The sequence below is a fragment of the Lucilia sericata genome, unplaced genomic scaffold (genome assembly GCF_015586225.1).
Source record: "Lucilia sericata isolate MDLA Ls3-8-SP2 unplaced genomic scaffold, ASM1558622v1 Contig000641F_arrow, whole genome shotgun sequence".
Lineage (NCBI taxonomy): Eukaryota > Metazoa > Arthropoda > Insecta > Diptera > Calliphoridae > Lucilia > Lucilia sericata.
The window spans coordinates 88,737-109,462 of record NW_023994647.1 but is presented as its reverse complement, the minus strand read 5'-3'; the positions used below and the strand labels follow the sequence as shown (position 1 = coordinate 109,462).

The following is a 20,726-nucleotide window of genomic DNA, read 5'->3' as shown; positions in this document are numbered from 1 at the left end:
TTGGCAGCGATGCGCGGGCTCTTACCCTCAAAATTATTGAATAATAAATATTTTACAGTCTTCCATTTGACGTTAAAATACAACACAATTTCACTATTAGATGTTGATCCGAGCGAAAAGCCTATTTTCGACCCACCCTAATATACATACATACATACATACATACATACAATAATCTCACTAAAAAATCATCAAAATGCTTAAATTTAAATCAATTTTTATTTAAAGAAAATATCTAAATTTATAAGTATAGTAATTTATAATTTTATAAATTTTAAATTAATTAACAATTTCTATTAGCAATAATTATCAATTACTTTATTTACTTTTGTCAACTTTAAACACAAAAACATACAATATACTAAAACAAATTGCATACAATAACAAAGTCTTACTGAACAAACAACCCATCAAGTTTTATTGTTCAGTCGGCTTGATTTTTACTAACCAGTCAAACTATCAGTTTTTTTTACGTCCCTTAGTAAGAAAACGAAACCAAGAACTAAGCAATACGTAAGCAGCACACGCAAAACTGTTTTTACTGTTCAGTCGTTGTGTTCAGTTCGGCTGAGTTGAAAAACTTAAGATGGCCGCTGCTTGTGTGTGTGGCTGCTGAAGAAAAACAAAACCACTTGCAAGTTATTGCAGCAATGAGTTGACACAGTTGACTGACTTCAGTTAGCTTGTAAGGGGAAATTTTAACGAGTTACTATTTTTTAAGCATGGTACTAAATTTAGTCAAATATTTAGTAATTTGCGACTGCAATTAGCAGTTTTTTGAAACCCTGATTTTAAGTAAAAATATAATTTAGTATCAGTTCAATTGTAACTCTTCATTAATTAACATTAAAAAAATAAAGAACGCTTCAGACATTAGTCTGAAGCTATTTTAAAAAAACTAATAATAAAACGTTAGTTTAATTTGTATATGGTTTTTGTTTCTTGGTGCATTCAGTTTCGTATGTTTGGATGTCTGTTGGTTTCATTGCGTTGTGTATTTTGTTTTTGTTTTTTTTTAGTATTTCGTTTTGTATGTTTCATTGCCATGTGTATATTGTTTTTGTTTCTTGGTGTATTCAGTTTCGTATGTTTGGATGCTGTTGGTTTTACTGCCTTGTGTATTTTGTTTTTTGTGTGGTTATTTCGTTTAGCGTTGTTGTTGTTCATTTTGTTTTACTATTGCTATAATAACGATATCGTCCGGAAAAAGAAATAAATTTAAATTTTATGAAATTGATATTTATTAAATACACTATGGTGAAGGGTATATAAGATTCGGCAAAAAATATGTGTTTTGAAAAATGTTTTTGCAAAACATCATTAAAGAGGGAATGGTTCCTCTCTGACGTGATTTTCTTAATAAATGTTCTACAACATGGATTTCTGAAATGATACAAAATATATTAAACAAAATACATAAATTTGAATAATTCAATGGAGAAAGAGGGTATGGGTAGTATTTTTGGTACTGTGTTAGTATCTTTTATAAATATAGTTCAAATTCAATGAGATTTCTTTTATAGCTTTATAAGATCACAAAAAATTGCAAGGAGTTTCTTTATAAGGAGACCTTCAGCATTTTTTGAAACATGAATAAGTTAGGGAAAAATTAGCACTTTATGCTTTAAGTCAAGAATTATTCTTTCTCCTAAGTTAAATATGTATATTATAGTTTTACCTAACTAGATATTATTAGAATTATAATTTTGGAATCTTTTAGCTTTGTAAATTGGGAAAAAAATTGTGAAGGAATCTCTTAGTGAGGAATAAAATGAGTAAACTTTTTTCATTTCGTAAATACTATATTATGTCAACGAAATTTTTATATTTCTAAATGTTGAAAAATTTCAGAAATTGATCTATGGACATAAAGCACATTTTTTAGTTTACTCTAACGGGAGAATACTTAAGTATAATGTTATGAAACCACTTAAAACCCCGGGCAACGCCGGGTACAAAAATCTAGTTGTCTATAAATAACTACAGACATATCTTTAAGACAAATTATTAAAATAATTACAATCAACAATTCTTTAAAAACAAATTAGATTGATCTATAAAAGGGGACTTGCTGATACTTTTTCGTTTTACAACTGGTATTTTTTGATTTTTTGTAATATTTTTTTTGTACTGGCATCATTAACACAGGGTATATAAGATTCGGCACAGCCGAATATAGAACTCTTACCTGTTTTTTAAAAGCGATATTCCCTACTTAAAAATTTTATTGTCTTATTTTTTTGAAGGCTCTCAATGCTGCCAGAGCAAAACAATTGCGGATTAAGTTTGAAAAATGGCAAGCCGATGAAATAAAACGAGAGAAGGATGATGAATTTAATCAAAACATATATGCAAATAATGTCTCGGATGAAAACAGCATCGAAAGCACTCAGTCGTAAGTTAATTATTTCAAACATATGTATATATAATATAACAAGATATAATAAAAATGCTAATTTTCTACGTTGCACAGTGTCGGATTTTGCCAAATTAGAGGGACTAGATTCAAAATTTGATTGATTTTCCCTTAGTTTGAATTCAATATGAAATGCAATTGTCCAAATAGTAAACAAATGTATCTAAAAGTGAAGAAATTTGAACCAGAATGGAATAACGGTACTCTAAATGTCGTGTTTATTACAGAAAATTAAAATCAATTTGTACCTGATGCATGCTCCCTTAATGTTATAACTTTTTAGTTTTTGAATATTTAATTTTTTTATTATTTAATTTAATAAGTAAGTACAGACATTTTTCATAGACACAAAAACATAGATTACCACTTGATTCCGGAGTTCTATTGTCCCCATATGATGTTGGCTTTATAATTTTTTTAAAATTTTTGTATACCCAATACTCTTTTTAAACGTTCAACATGTACTCGCAAATGTTACACCAGTACATTTTCTATGTTTGGCGTTCAGCTGTGCCATTTATTTTACGAAATAACATCAATAAAAATTAAAAAAGAAATTACTAGGTTAGTTTACGTTGATAGGAGAATGTAACTTCATCAAATCCGAAGAAGTACACCTAGGTCACTATCGGGCCTGTTGTAACAATAAAAACCTTTATAGTATTCACTGAATTTATTATAATCCGAAGTTCAGAAGCCCAGTTTCCAGAACGTAATTCATAAAAATTTTCTATCAGTATTCTTGAGGCATGTTATATCCAAAATAATATTACTCCCAACATATTTGGATCTAATTTGGGCGAAAGCCTGACAATGTCAAAGAAAGTGCTCCAGAGTATCACTGCCTTCTCTACATGCTCTACTTTCGTCATAATCCGTACGACCAATTTTGTATAGCTGTGCCCGTAATTCTGTGTGTCCACTCAGATGGTACGATACTAACGTCAGACTTGTTCATTTTAAGGAGGCTTCTTGTCCTGCTCTTGTTAGGATCACCCTATAATGTCTTTGTGGTCCTATCTTCCGTTTCGATATTCCAAGAGGACTTATAGGTTTCTCTTATATATAATTTTAATTCTGCCCTCGTTGCGTTAAATTTTATTGCATTTGTCAGGTTAACTACCTCGAGCTCCCTTCGCTCTTTCGTCGCCAACTACACCTGAGTGTCCCGATACCCATATGATGTATGCCTTACCTCTGGAATAGTATTCGGTTAGAGTTTTATTACAATCTAATACGATCTTAGATGTAACATACACATTTGATATAGCCCTAATTGCCATCTGGCTGTCGGTAAATATGTATGTTAAGCCCTGAGGGTGCCATAATTTTTCTAATCCAATTTACGCGTTCTCTTATTGATAGGACTTCTGTCGGGAAGCTACTGTTGTAATTAGGTATACGGTGGTATTTTATGGGACTTTAATAATATAACCCGAGGACCACTTTGTCCCCCAATTAAGAGTCATAGGTGTAGCAATGGTTTCCTACGGGTATTTGCTCAAATGTTCCGCTAAACCAAGACATTCTATCTGGGATCAGCATTTCAAAGTTTCCGACATATTCTGTGTCTGGTATGCGATCAGAGACATCCGATGATTGTGTATAGCCTTCCAATGTGTCCGGTAGCTGTAAGTATCTTAAATATGTTTCAATGGGTGTAATATCTATCAACGTTTCCAGAGCCTTGGTTGACGTTGTGCTCATGTCATCATTTATACCCAAGCATCATGTACGCTGAAAAAAGTAAAGAAAATAATTTTTATTTGTTTCATGTTTACATTTGGATATTAAAATAACAAATTCATTTTCTGAAGTGGCACTTGTAACTATATTAAATTTCGTCGCTAAACTGGTATTATGAAGACAGTTATGAGCGTTAAAGTAATTTTCTGTAGGGGATCTTATGAATGAAATTCACACATATCTCTCCAGGTTACTCAAACGTTATATATGTCATTATAAAGGCCTCAGATTCTGCTTTCTAAATCCGTGGAGAAACTTAAAATCGGTTCAGATTTAACTATGTTACTGACTTATAAGTGACTAAAGGTACGAAAAACCGGTTTTTTACCCGTAACTCAAAATTTTGGAGGTGTTTGGAAAATTTCAAAAACATATTCTTGTTCTACTCGGATCCATCTTTCAGAAAAATAGTATCACTTCCCAGGTATTTATTTTTGTCGCATAGTGTAATACTTTAAAGATATTGTGATACTATTCTTGCATCAATTAGCAGAAAATACTTTATTAATTCTTATTAAATCATTTATCTTAGAATTTCGGCAAATTAGCACAGTATCTGTTTATGAAAAATTTCAAATAAGTATAGAAGTTGCAATTATACTTTAAATTAAATTTGGAGGACATAATCTGCTAAGTACGTAGACTATTCCCACCAAATTCCATAAAAATCGAAATGCGAAATACAGCCTACTTCGTTTTTTCATATAAGTACCGCGAGTTCTTTACATAAAAAGTTCCAATAGAAATATTAACGGAAGGACGGACGAGTTTGAATCGACCCAAAAAGTGATTTTAAGTTCATGGATGCACCAAAAGGAGAGAGAGGATCCATTATTCACGGTGTTAGATTGGCTAGTGTAAATAAAATAATATTACGGTGTTGTTATGATTTAAATAAACTCATTTAATATGTGGAAAACGCATAGGTACTTTTGCTAAATCCTAAACCAGTTAAGATATCGAAAAATACCTCTGTGCACATAAGTATAACCAGTAGATGTACAAATTGCAGTAATAAAAAAATTTCGAATAGTAAACAAGTAAGAAATTATAGTCGGGCGAGGCCGACCATATAATACCCTATACCTGTTACAAAAAAAATGTGATTTAGTTTTCATAATAAAGCATTTAAGTTGAATTGTACCTTGCCTCAGATATACTTAAGCCATTTATTGTTGAATAAAATTGTGGACATTTAAGTCGAATTTTAAATTAAAAAAAATTAAAAATTCATGAGGATCATCAAGGCTAGTATAGAACTTGGTTTTGCAGCTTTTTGTCGAGATACCTGTAGTTTGATTACAAGGTTTACAAGCCCTATTAAGGGGTTCAGTTGTATGGGGCTAGGTGAAATAATTGACCGATCGTAACAATTTTCAATAGGCTGGGACAATAGAAGATAATGTACCAAATTTCATTTAATTATCTTCAAAATTGCGACCTGTAGTTTGATTACAAGGTTTACATGGACGGACGGACATAGCTAAATCGACTCAGAAAATGATTATAAGCCGATTGGTACACTTTAAGATGGGTATAAGACCAATATTATTGTACGTTACAAACATCAGCATAAACCCAATATACCCTCCCCACTAAAGTGCTGTAGGGTATAATAACCAATTTTGGTTAATAATAACCAAAGTGGCAACACTGGCCAGAATTGATATAATTACACTTTTATAAAGCCAATGTGTCATAGTAGGACTAAGACCCCATTTCATGCATATTGTTCTCCTACATATCGCCTAGCACAAATTTGCATTGTTCATCCTATCCTCTATGTGGTGTCGCCATTTTATTTTCCAAGAATTACACCTAATTACACCTAAGTACTTAGCTCTGACTGCCACCGATATCCTCTTGCCTAGGAATCAGGGTTCAGTATACTTAGAAAATTTTGTCTTTCTTGTGAAAATACAGATTTCCGTCTTTGCTGAGTTAACATTGAGGCCTCTCGGTTGAACCCAGCTTAAGGCCGTATTGAAAGCCTCATCGGCTCTTCTACACAATTAATTTGGATCCTTACCCCTTAGAAGTATTACACACCGTCTGCATGGCAGACAGGTCTAAGTACTTTTTCGGTTAGGGTCCTTAGGAGGCTATTAATCGTAGTTTCCCAGAGTAAAGGGGACAAAATGCCACCGAAATACTCTTTGCCTGATAGTTATATCGTACATTTCGCAGCTTATCCATCTCTTTAGCATGTAGTTGTTCCAGTTAGGGAGCACCCGGTCAACATGGTCTAAGGATTTGATAAGAGTATCCATGTTCACGTTATTGAAGATGCCTTCGATGTCAATGCATACTACCAGTAAATACAGTTTGCTATCGAAGGATTCACCTATATAGTGGACAACTTCATTTAACGCGGTTTCCACCGATCGTCCCTTTACACAAGCATACTGCTTACATTTGAGGTCTTTGTCTGGTATACTGCTTTTAACCATAATATCGACTATCCGTTCCAAGGTTTTAAGTAGGAAGGACGTAAAGTTTATCGTCGATGAGTCTTAGGTGTCGCATAACTAGGTTTTTCTGGTTTGGGTATAAATATTACCCATGCATCCTGTCACTGGTATATACCAGGGCGTCATGAAATAACTCCCCAAAACAAAAATGAAATAAATCCTCAAATTTTGGGACTTATTTCATTATGAAATAATTCCCCAATTTAAAAATGAAAAAAGCCCCAACGAAATGAAATAACCTCCTAAATTAAAATGAAATAACACCCCATTTTTGGGGTTTTTTTCATATGAAACAAATCCCTAATTTTAAAATGAAAAAAGTTCCCATTTAAAAATAACAAATTATGGAACAAGTCGGTTTTAGTGACATTTCTAAAAAAGTAGGTCGCTCATACTTTCGAGTGGGGCTTCAAATTTTAATACATTTCGGTTTAATCGCTTAATAAAGATTCCCTTAATAGCCGGACGCAAGGACTTTCTACTCTATGGTATGTCCAACAACGGCTTCGCTTAATAAATATTTCCTAAAAAGCCGGCCTACGGCCTGACGCAACGATTTATCGCTCTATAATATGACCAAGGCTGAACACTGTACCCCAGAGGATAAAACCCTTGCGCCCGGACGAAGGCCGGCCATCAGCCATATGCTTTTTTATTTCGTGTGATAAAAGTAATATAATGAAATAACTCCCCAAAAATATTTTTAGGGATTTATTTCAATTTTGAGGAATTATTTCATAATGAAATAACTCCCCATTTTAAATGTGAAATAATGCCCCAAAAAACGAATTAAATCCTCAAATTTCTTTGTTTTTTCTTTCTGAACAAATTTGTATGGAGTCATTTCATTTCTGTTTTGGGGAGTTATTTCGTGGGGAGTTATTTCATGACGCCATATACCAGTTTTAAGCATGTAGTGTAAATCTTTAAAAGAAGTACGAAAACTGGCCTACCTTCATCTGCAAAAGTGCCGGGAAAATACCATCCGATACTGAAGCTTTATAGGGTACAAAGCTCTTAATAACTATCTTTGTGTTAGCCTCCCCTTTCCCCAAAATCAGTTCATCTATGGTACTCAATATACCAGGTGGAAAATGCGAGTCCATTAGGAGTTTCAGTTTCATCGATGATAGATTCGGGTTGGACATGAGTTTTCGATAGGAATTTGTATCTTCGATACGTAATTTACGCTATCTACCTGTTCGCAGAAAAGTTTCCAGGAGTCTCGTTTGGCTTTTCGAACGATATTCTTATATTCACCATCTTTTTACGCAGTGCCCGGTTAAATCGTTTGCGAAGAGTCTTCCCTATGTCCCGGATTTTCCCTGTTACCCAGGGTTTCTCCTGGGCAGATCTCAGCTCTCGCATAGAGCTGCTGTCCTCGAACGATTCAACCAGGGCACTTGTAAACGTTTCTACATTGACGTATATACCCTCTTTATTTCGACATTGAAAAGTCTCCTGTCCTAAACGGTTCTTTAGTAAGGCCCCGAACATTGTCCAATTAGTTTTTGGCTTATTCCAAAATTTTATCGGCTATAGTGGTGGTCGTAGTATGAATCTTATGTACCGATGGTCTGAAGAAGAGTGAACGAGCCGCTCTTCTGAGGTCCCTTTGAGTGGCTTGACTTCGACTGTATATTAGAAGACGGGGAGCTCTTTTTCTTCTTAGGTTTATTCTCAGTTGTCAAATCTTCTTTGCCTCAGCTTTCTCCTCTGTGCTTTCTATATCATCCTTTTTGGGATTCGCTATGTTGGTGTTGTTATTATCATCTGTGGATTCAGAGTCGGAACCATCACCTATGTTTAAATGCTGAGGAAGCTTAGAGCTCTCTGCGGGTACATCCTACACTTTCACCCCTCTTTTGCTCACGATTGCAGGATGAGTCGCGAGCAAATAAACACTTGCCGCCGATACTGGGTTATTTAGGACCTACAACAAATTTTAGTTTAGAATATATATATATATATATATATGTATATATATATATATATATATATATATATATATATATATATATATATATATATATATATATATATATATATAATCCCCACATGAATTTATTAGAAAAATTCTTATATCTGAGAAACTATTAGATGTGGAATCTTTAAATATTACATGAAGTACTTTCACATTAATGTGAACATTTAGGGAATAATTGGCGGACTTTAAATGGGGGACTTGGCACTTCCCATATTAATTAAATACAAAAATTAATTTATCTGGGAAACTAATAGAACTAGATTCTTCAAATTTTGTATAAATTACTTTAATATTCAACTGAACATTTTGGGGGAAAACGAGCGGACTTTGAATATGAATTAATTAGAAAAAATCGTATATCTTAGAAACTATTAGAGCTAGAATCTTCAAATTTTACTTGAAAAACTTTGACATTCATCTGAACAATTAGAGTATAACGGGCGGACTTTCAATGGGGAACTTGACAACTCCCATATGACTTAAATATAAAATTTCGTTTATCTGGGAAACTAATAGAACTAGATTCTTCAAATTTTGCAGAAATTACTTCAATAATCATCTGAATATTTTGGAGGAAAAAGATCGGACTTTCATCTGGGGAGCTTGAAGCCACCACATGAATGAAATAGAATAATTGTTTATCTGGAAACTACTAGAGCTAGAATCTTAAAATTTTACATAAAAAACTCTGACATTCAAGTGAACATTTAGAGAATAACGGGCGAGCTTTCAATTGGGGGCTTGGCACTACATAAATGAATTAAATACAAAATTTCGTATATCTTGGAAACTATTATATTATTCAAATTTTTCATAGATAGATAGAAATTGGCGAACTTTCAGTAATTTGCTTGGCATCTCTAATATGTAACATATTGTAAATCTAGAGAACTATTGCAGTTAGAATCTTCAAAATCGTTAAGTGGGTTTTTTATTTATACTGCTTTTAGGGTAGCAAAGCACATATATATAGGGTAGCAAAGCACATATATGTAAATATATTATTGACCGCTTGTGCAGTAAATTTATTCTTTTGTTTATCATTTTTTATGATTTTGTAATTTTTTATTTTTTCGGCTCGAGAAATAATAATTTTGGGAAAAACAATAAAATGTAATCAGCTGTTTGTTTTAATTTCGTGCGAAAGAAGTGCTGCTTACGTTATTTCGTAAGTTGGAAAACAAGGTTGCCAGATAAATTTCACAATGTTTTTCAAAATAAAAACAGAGTACTGCTTTTGCGAAATTATTTCGCAAATATTTCATACCAAATATTTTATATGTGGTTTGACAGAATTTCGCACGAAATTTTGAACAGAGTACCTAACTTTAGATTTATAAATGTGAATCTATAAAAGGGGACTTTTTGGTACTTTTTCTTGCTTCGATTGGTACTTTTTGAGTTTTCTATAAAATTTATCCTAGAAACATGAAATTAAATATGTAGAACCCGCAGTAAATGGGAATCTATAAAAGGGTACTTTTTCGTTTTTCGAAAAGTACTTTTTGAATTTTCTATAATATTGAACCTAGAAACATAAAATTAAGCATGTACAACCCGGATTAAGTGAATTTTCTATAAAATTGAACCTAGAAACATAAAATTAAGCATGTAGAGCCCGGATTAAGTGAATTTTCAATAATATTCAACCTAGAAATATAAAATTAAGCATGTAGAGCCCGGATTAAGTGAGAACCTATAAAAGAGACTTTTTGGTACATTTTCGTTCTTCTGAATTTTCTATAATATTGATCCTAGAAACATGAAATTAAGCATGTGGAGCCCGGAGTTAATGAGAATCTATAAAAGGGCGCCCTTTGGTAATATTTCGTAATTCAAGTGGTACTTTTTGAGTTTTCTATTATAATGAACCTAAAAACATAAAACTAAGCAGTCAGGGAATGAAAATTTAAACTGGAGTATTTTCTGATACTTTTTCGTTCTTTAACTGGTACTTTTTGAATTTTCTATAATATTGAACTTAGGAAAATGAAATTAAATAAAATAGTTCTTTTGGTACTTTTTCGTACTTCAACTGGTACTTTTTGAGTTTTCTAAAATATTGAATATATAAACGTAAAATTAAACATACAGTATTCTGATTGAACGAAAATTTGAAAAGGATACTTTCAGATACTTTTTTGTTATTTTACTAATACTTTTAGAATTTTTATAATATTGAACCTAAAATTGAACACGCAGCTTAGTGATTGTATAAAAATCTGTATGCGAGGTATACATAAAATCAAACTTACAGAGTTCTCTGCAGATATAATGATATTTATTATTTATTCCATTACGATGAGGGTAGCGAAGCACACTGGATATAGCTAGTTTTAAATAAATTTGCAATCATATTTAAGATTTCGAATCTGTAATATTTTTTACAAATGAATGTAGAATGCCCTATTTTGACCGTTTTTAAACCCCGTGTCCATACCTTCACCCTTAATAATTTCAAAATGCAGAGTTTAGTCCCCCTAAATTTTAAAAATCTGACACTGCGCGTGGATGTTTTTGTATTCAGTACATTAATTATATATTTATATATTTCTTTAGAATAAGGGATCGATTTGAAAAAATGCGGAATGTTGAAAGACCAGAACCAACTCGACCACGGTATCAAGTTAATCGCTTTGTTGTAAGTTATTTTTTATTATCGAAGCATACATTCAGAGAAATTCAATGTATTTCAACAATATTTTAGTCTGCGACACTAAAATATTTTTGAAATTTTAAAAAATAGTTCTGTATAGTTCTAAAATTGTTTTACAAATATTTGTATTTTTCTCACCTTGCAATATTTCGAAAACCCTTCAATTACAAACATTTCACCTGTTATGAAATTAATAATAACAAGTAAGAGTGCTATATGTATTCGGCTGTACCGAATCTTATATATCCTTCACCATAATGTATTTAAAAAATACAAATTTTATAAAATTTTAATTTATTTTATTTTCTCGACTACATATATCATTATTATAGCAATAGCAAAACAAAATGAACAACAACAACGCTAAACGAAATAAACACACAACAAGTAAGAGTGCCATATTCGGCTTTTCGAATCTTATATACCCTTCACCAAAGTGTATTTAAAAAATATCAATTTTATAAAATTTAAATTTATTTTATTTTCCCGACTACATCATTATTATAGCAATAGCAAAACAAAATAAACAACAACAACAACGCTAAACAAAATAAACACACAAAAAACAAAATACACAAGGCAGTAAAATCAACAGACATCCAAACATAGGAAACGAAATACACAACAAGTTAGAGTGCTATATTCGGCTCTGCCGAATCTTAAATACCCTCCACCTTAAACTGGTTTCATAAATTATCAAATTTTATGGATTGATTCAAATTTACCTTAATATTTTAGACTTACTTTCATTACGCCTTACAATATGGAATTAAAAACAAAACTACCACTTAACAGACTGTTACAGAGCATACTAAATTTAACCTAGGTTCTGTATTTGAAATAATTTCTATGTGTGAGAGAAATGTATGGTAATAGTTATAAAACTTATATAATGTTGTACGGGAGGTACAATAGATTTTCAACGTTGTTGATCCTATGAAGAAAAAAATTGCTTTTAAATTTTTATTGTTGAACCGAATTTCGACACTTAATTTGATTAAAAAAAATAAATAAATATTTATAACAAAAAAGATAAATCGACCAGGAATCGAACTTGCAATGCTCAGTTTACTAATTCTCCCTTCCATCCACAGCACCACTTTATTGTTTTGTCCTTCGTTAACTAATATTTTTAATATAAAAATGCCATGTTATTTTCTGTTTGTACAAAACATTGCTGCTGAATAACTTTTATCAACACTGATGTTGCTGAATAGCATAAGAAATTATCAGTTACACTTTCTCAATGTGCGCATTTTATTTGATCTTGGGTAAACAACATTTTTTTACACAAACAGGAAAGAGAATTTCTATGTGAACATTAGTTGTAAACAATTACGAAGCTAGTTGATAGTGTAGTGGGAATGGCGTAAAACTAGCAACTGGGAGATTTTAAGTTCGAATCCTGTTCGTTTTGGACAGTTTTTATTTAATTTTTTACGAAAAATAATCAATTTTTTAATCCCTATGGGTGGTACAAGAAATTGTGGACTGATTTCGATTTTCAACTCAGTGGATTCCCAAACTATATGTATGACAAAATTAAAAAATAAATATTTGTGCCAAATCTTTTATGGATATCGTTATTTGGTAATGCGTTTAAGTTATTCTCGTAAGGGGACCTTAAATGGGAGCTATGACCAATTATGGATCGACCGTAAAAAAATTATAATAAGATTTCTGTAGATAAAAGCAATATTTGTGCCAATTTTCTATGGATATATTTATTTCGTAAAGAGTTTTATGCGTTTAAGTGATTATCGAAAGGTGACCTTGTATGGGAGCTACGACCTATTACGGACCGATCGTAAACAAATTTTAAAGTATCATTTCTGTATATAGAAGCAATGTTTGTGCTACATTTTGTATGGATACCTATATTTAGTAATGAGAAATATGTGTTTAAGTGATTTTGAGAAGGAGACCTTGTATGGGAGCTATGACCAATTGTGGACCGATCGTGAAAAAATATACAGTAGGATTTCTGTAGATAAAAGCAATATTTGTGCCAAGTTTGTATGAATATCGTTATTTGAAATGAGTTATGTGCGTTTAAAGGTTTTTCGGAAGGTAACCTTATATGGGAGCTATGACCAATTATTTACCGATTCAGAAAATTGTTTCTTTGTATGAATTCTATTGGCATAGAATTTAAATTTGTAAAATTTCGTAAAGATATCGGCATTATTTCGGATGTTATTCACAATAAATTAATTTCGGGGAATATGTAAATTTGTATGGGAGGTATATGTAATTGTGAACCGATTTTTCCGATTTTTATCAATGTTGATCCTTGCACCAAGAGTTATATCTGACAAAATTCATCAATTTATCTGCAGTAGTTTTTGTAAAAAATACAAATAAATATGTGAAAAAGCTTAATTTTTTTGAGGTTGTCTCAAATTTTTACTCATAACTCTGAACCTATTTCACCGATCTTGCTGATTTTCAATACCAAACTGCTTAGGATATCAGTGAATATTTTGGGTGAATTTCATAAAGTTCCGTTGCTTCGTTTTAACGTGAGCGTGTTTTCTACAGACAGACAGACAGACGGACATATCTAAATCGACTCAGAATTTCATAAGGACCAAGAATATATATACTTTGTTGGGTCTCAAATGAATATTTCTCGATGTTACAAACGGAATGACAAACTTATATATACCCTCTATCACCACTGAGGGTGGTGGAGGGTATAAAAACAAGTTAGAGAGATACGATGCGAGACACAAATGTGTAAATGATGGTTAAAAATATATAATCTTTTGGTCTAATATTTAAACTAAAAACGATATTTAAAAAAGTTTCCTTTTTAAAAGGGTATTGATAGAAGATATTTTTGAACTAAAATAAATAAAAAATCCACTTAATTATACTTTAGAAAAATTTCATTTAACTCATTTACACATATTTGGCGCGTTTTAGTGTTTTGTATATTCTGTTTGGGTTCACGGCAGATTCAACTCTGAAAGTCAAGATCTCGATCTATACTTCAGGCAGCTCTCTCAGAGGTCAGTTGTGTTTTTACATGAGTGTTCGTAATTGTAAACCCTATTTTACCATAAATTATCTATCGGGTTTAACTCTGGCGACTGTAGGATCCAATGTAGCTATAAAATTTTAACACTTTTTTGAAAAATCTATTGTTTTAAGCCTCATATTTGGCGTCATTATTCAGTTGTATTATAGTGTTTTCAACGTTTTGACTCTAATCATTAAAAATATCCCGATAAAATGGCTTCATAATATCAGTAGACATTTCGACATTCATGTTACCATTGATTTTATACATTTTCCGTACGCATGCTGATGAAAAATATCCCTAAAATAAAATATTTCCATCTCCAAATTCCACAATGGGCATTATGTCGCGGTCTTTTAATGGTGCATTCTGTTTTCTATATACATACTTTGGCCGATCAGGTCCAAGAAGATTAATTTGGCTCATCTATCTATCTAACATTTATTATATCGTCAAACGTCCAGTTTTTGAAAACTTTTAGAGAATTCTAATAGAAGAGCTATGAGCTTTCTGTGAAAAGAGGCTTCATAGCCCTTTCTCTAGCATGGATAGAATTGATGGATGGCATAAAATGTATGGAATCATGAATGTTGAAATTTCTATTGATATTATTAAGCCATTTAATTTGGATATTTTTAATGATTGAAAATACTATAATGCAACTGGATAATAATCAGGTTAACAATTACTAACACTCATGTAAAAACACAACAGACTTCTGGGAGAGCTGACATGAAGTATTGACGTTCATAACGCAAGAAGAATGTGGCAAACTGATCGAGATTATGACTTTCAGAGTTGAATCTACCGTGAACCCAAACAGAAGATACCAAATAATAAAAAATTTGCACTAGAAAATTTTAATTTAGAATAAAAATGTTCCTTTAGTACTACGCGCCAAAGATGTGTAAATGAGTTAAATTTATTTTTTATACCCTCCACCACCATCAGTGGTGATAGAGGGTATATATAAGTTTGTCATTCCGTTTGTAGCACCGAGAAATATTCATTTGAGACCCAAAAAAGTATATATATTCATGGTCCTTATGAAATTCTGAGTCGATTTACGATTAACTTTCACGTTAAAACGAAGCAACGGAACTTTATGAAAAATACTCATATCCTAAGCAGTTTGGTATTGAAAATCAGCAACATCGGAGAAATAGGTTCAGAGTTATGAGTAAAAATTTGAGACAACCTCAAAAAAATTGTGCTTTTTCACGTATTTATTTGTATTTTTTCCAAAAACTACTTCAGATAAATTGTTGAATTTTGTCAGAGATATAACTCTTGGTGCCAGGATCAACATTGTTAAAAATCGGAAAAATCGGTTCACAATTACATAAACCTCCCATACAAATGTACATATTCCCCGAAATTAATTTATTATTAATAACTTCCGAAATAATGCCGATATCTTTACGAAATTTTATAAATTTAAATTCTATGCCAATAGAATTCATATAAAGAAACAATTTTCTGAATCGGTCCATAATTAGTCATAGCTCCCATATAAGGTTACCTTCCGAAAAACTTTTAAACGCACATAACTCATTACCAAATAACGATATTCATACAAACTATGGCACAAATATTGCTTTTATCTATAGAAATCTATCTTACACAATAGCTTCCATACAAGGTCTCCTTCTCAAAATCACTTAAACGGATATTTCTCATTACTTTTGGTTCGGGAACGAAATTTAAAAAATGAAGGTTAATACAAATATGTTCGATTTTTTTATTCAATGACTAATTGCTATCATCGATCAAAATCTCAATAACTAGTCAAAGAGATTTTTTTAAAATCCCCATAATAAATTTCAATTAAACTCTTCATTTCCAAAAATACCAAGAGCCAAAACTTTGTGAAAAAAAACTGAAGTAATCGTCAAGTAATTGTTTCCTTCACAGTGAAGTTATAAAAAAATAATGCTAAATTTTTGTGAATCAAACTTTGTGCGATCAAAATTATTTTTGTATTAATCATATTAAAATATCAATAGTTTTCACGAAATGCAATTTTAATTTCAAGTTCAAGTTAACCTAACTAAAATTAAGTTAATTTACAACTTTTCCCTTTTTTGACGTGAAAAACTTCCCTTGTTGTGAATTTTTATAGAATTTTCTGATCAATAAAAAGCTTTTACGAACAAAATCAACTGTTGTGGAATTTCACGAAATCAATTTTCCCTTCGAAGGGAATGAAAATTTAAGAAGAAACAAATTTCAATTCTTTTGGCGAAAGAGGTGAATATTTTTTATTTAAGTTTGAAAATAACTCATCACACTAAAAGATCTTTGAATTACTCATAATATGGAAAGTTTATTAAAAGGAACTTTAATAAATTTGTACGGCAGAGTACTGTCTAAAAATATTCCGTTTTATCTTTATTGTTAAACTAGAATAATTTTATGTTATTAAAAAGATTTTTCATTTCTTGAAAAAAGCGCTAAGAGGAAAAAATGCTACTTTTGGATTGTTAAAAGGCGCTAAATCTAGCGCCGAAAGCGCTCCTTTCGAGAATCACTTAAACGCATAAAACTCTTTACGAAAAAAGATATCCATACAAAATTTGGCACAAATATTGCTTTTATCTACAGAAAACGTATTATAATTTTATTTTACGGTCGATCCATAATTGGTCATAGCTCCCATTTAAGGTCCCCTTTCGAGAATAACTTAAACGCATATTACTAATTACCAAATAATGATATCCTAAAAAAATTTGCACAAATATTTATTTTTGAATTTTTTCATACATATAGTTTGTGTTAATTTAATAATTGAATATAAAAATAATATATCTTAACACGCCTCCTCAACTTAAATGGTTTCTTGAATACCCATTGATGAAATACAAAAAGTATGTGTTTAGACGGTTTCGGGGGTATGTGCAATAAAGGGGGTAGAATAAAACACACTTCCTTTTTTTATATTTTAAAAACGTTATAAAACGTGTATATGTATTTATTTATAAATTTAGGGTTAGTTGAGGGTTTAATTCACAGTTTATATATTTAAATTTAGAGTAGGTTTTATTCTTTTAATTTTAGTCTTTTAACTATTTATTTTATCTTTATGTTTAAAATAGATTTTATTCTTTTAACTATTTATTTTAGATTTAAGTTTTAAATAGTATTAGGTTTTAATTAGGTATTTTTTTTTTGGGTTCAAATTATAGGTTTAATTTTAGGTAAGTTTTATGTTCATTTGTTTTAGTTTTAAGTTTTGGTTTTAAGGGTTGATGATGCCGCTTTAGGTTTTTGGTTTTTTCACTGTATGATGTTGTTTGTTGAAGTTGGCTGCAGTTGAATTCACCAGTGATGGGATGCTGAGGGTAAAGTGTTCGGTAAAATGGGTACTATTTGTTCACCGTGTGAACATCCTCCCCCCCCCCCATGACAGACCTGGAATGAAATAGACTTTAGTACGGGGTATATATGCGGGTAATGTGTGTGGTTGTGGAGACACGTAAAGCAAAATACTTAAGGTTTTCCTTTGGGAAATCCAGCATATGCTACATTCGGGTTTAGGGTAGTATCTTCTATCCGAATCCATTTCGGTTCCCTTTTTTACTGCATGGGCAGGATCATTTTCTGTGTATGAGTGGGTTAGTGTGAATGTTAGTTATGGGTTAATAATGGGTGGGTAAATAATTCATTATAAGAATTGGTTGGGTTAATGAAATAATTGGGTTGTGTTTTGATTATTGGCTTTCTTGGGTTTGACAACTTAATCATCCGATTCGATTACTCTTTTAGGGTATTTAATTTTATAGAGTAGGATCAGTACATATAAATTATCAATTAAACTATTGTCGTTCTAAGTTTCTCTAAAATCGACTCGACAATTGTCATTATGCAATTGGGTTTGACAATAGTATAATTGTGAAAAATTGCAAGTTGTTGAAGATCTATCATTTCAAAATTGGGTGGGTTTAATGTGACCATGATCAACATGTTTTTGGTGTGCGTTATGTATATCTTTTTTTAATGTTGGATTATTATTAATATTCTTCGCATTCTTTAATTTTGTTCTTAAATAAATATTTTTAGATTTTTCTATTTCTAATTTATGGGTAGGAAATGGAAGATTTACTTTATAACGCACATCGGGTATATTTTGCATTTGTGAAATTATTTTCAAATTTAGATTCTTCTATAAATTTATTGGGTTTTTGGGTTATGCAATCATTCAGGGTTACTGAGCTGAAATATGATAATGCTCTTTGTGTTGTGGGTTGGGTTCGAGCTTGGTGAGGCTCTTCAATCGGTCCAGTCAAGATCCAACCAAATTGGGTTACTTGAGCTAAAAGTGTATTTAAAACATTGTTCTCAATACCAGATTTTATAATCTTTGGGTAAAAATCACTTCCTACTATAAGGTCGATGGGTCTACTTTCGTAGAACCTTGGGTCAGCTAACTCAACATTATGTAAATTTTCAATTATACTTGGGTTAATATTTTGGGTGGGTATATTTTGAGTTAGCGTTTTGACCACTATCGATTGGATTTTTAAATTAAAATCTTTTTGGGTATTGGACCTCAGAGTCACTTCACACATTCGGTTTGAACGAGCTGATACAACTTCGTTCAAACCTGATATTTCAGCTGATATGGGTAGGGTGGGTAAACGTAGTCTACGTCTTAACTGATCCGAAATAAATGAGTAATCAGAAGCTGGGTCTATTAGCTGTTGCTAATAGCTTCTTTCTGTCATCTAAAACATGTTTATTTGATCGGGTTAGGGTGGAGAAAGATTGTAGCACATTTGGAGGGTTTTCATCAAATGTTAGGTTCGGGTTTGAATCTGGGTTGTGTAAAAGTGTATTATGTGGACCACCACAATATCTACATGTAAAAGTGCTTGAACAATTTTCAATTGTATGGCCAATAGCTAAACAATTGTAACAGATGGCATTATTTTTCACAAATTCAATCCTCTCATTTAATCCAAAGGAGTTAAATGATGAGCATTCCTTCAAAGCGTGATCACTGTCACATAGTACACATATTCTTTCATGTGTTTTTGGGTAATTTTGGGTAGGGTTTAATAATTCTTGTTCACATTGAACATCATTTTCTGGGTAGTTGTCATTTTCAAAATTGACCATTGTGTGAAGTGTATTGCCTCTTCTGTTTACATAGTTCTTGTTTTCTTGGACATGTTTGGGTTTTGGGTGAGTGTAAAGGTTTAAATCTGGAACATCATCAACCGATATTAGTTCCTTAAATGTATTTGTTAAAAACAGATCTAGATCTGTCCAAGAAGGCATTTCAGCACAATCATGAAGAGTTTTTTCAAATTCTCTTCGGGTTTCCCGGGGTAATTTTGTTGAACAGAGATAAACAAAGATCGGATCCCAATTATCCGTATCAATCTCTAAGGAATTTAAATTCGCAATACAACAGCTAATCTTTCTCTGTAGTTGTCTTATAGAAAAACTATGCATGGTGTTTACATAGGGTAAATTAAATAGGGTTTTGAGTTCTGCATTAATCTGCATTCTTCTGTTCTCGTATTGAGAAACTAAATTATTCCATGCAATAAGAAAGACGTCATTTGTCAAGGGTGCGTTATTAACAATTTCTTTGGCTTCACCGCTGGTTTTTTGTTTTAAATAAAAAAGTTTTTCAACGGCACTTAAACGGGTATTGTTAACATATATTGCTTTAAAAAGGTCTCTGAAGGAGGCCCAAAGCTTAAAATCGCCGCAAAAGGTAGGTATATCGCAAGGAGCTAAGTTTATTGAAACGGAATTGTTGGGTTGTGGGGGTTCGGGTAAAGTGTGTTGGGTTTCATTGGCCTTAGTAGTTTTCTCAATAGATTCATCTATTGAAATCATACTGCTTCTGTAAAAGTTTTTAGCAGATCTAAAATGCTTGAAAATTTCCGTAAAATCTATGGCCTCAGCCTTCTGTGGGTCTATTAAATCTGCAGATTCCCTAATCTGAGAAAATTTACGATCAATTTTGGACCATAATTCGCTTAATTCACGTTTTTTAAATCTTAGCGCGGGTAGTGATTGGGAATGTTCTGGGGTAGTGCGATAATCCTCATCAAAAGCATTCATATCCATTTGGATATAACGCAGTAAGTCGGCAGTCAAAGATCTTAAATCTGACATTTTTGGGTTTATTGCTGGTTAAAAGGTTATGGATCTGGTAGTTTATATCAGCAAGAAAAATTTCCTATTGGGTTCTTTACAAATTGTAAAAGATATTAAAAGTCAATATATATTTTTCAACACTTTAGAAAAAGAAAATTGGGTAAAATTTCATGAACTGGGTGGGTGGGTGTTTATGATAGCAAATGTGTTGAAAATAGTGTAAAATATAATTTTTTTATTAAAAATTATATATTAGGAAATGTAAGTTACAAATACTTGAACTTACCGACTCTGCTGGGGTGTAGGGTACT

The 20,726-nt window shown here is 31.7% G+C and overlaps 1 protein-coding gene across 1 annotated transcript in view; it reads left to right on the top strand.

Annotated features, from left to right (window-relative positions):
* LOC119606954 (pre-rRNA 2'-O-ribose RNA methyltransferase-like) overlaps positions 1-20,726 on the top strand; it is a gene marked incomplete at its 5' end in the record, with an annotated part of 168,223 nt that overhangs the window by 98,992 nt on the left and 48,505 nt on the right. Inside the window, 2 exons of the mRNA XM_037960628.1 lie at positions 2,247-2,395; positions 11,180-11,261. Coding sequence (XP_037816556.1) covers positions 2,247-2,395; positions 11,180-11,261 — 231 coding nt within the window. The remainder of the gene's footprint in view (positions 1-2,246; positions 2,396-11,179; positions 11,262-20,726) is intronic.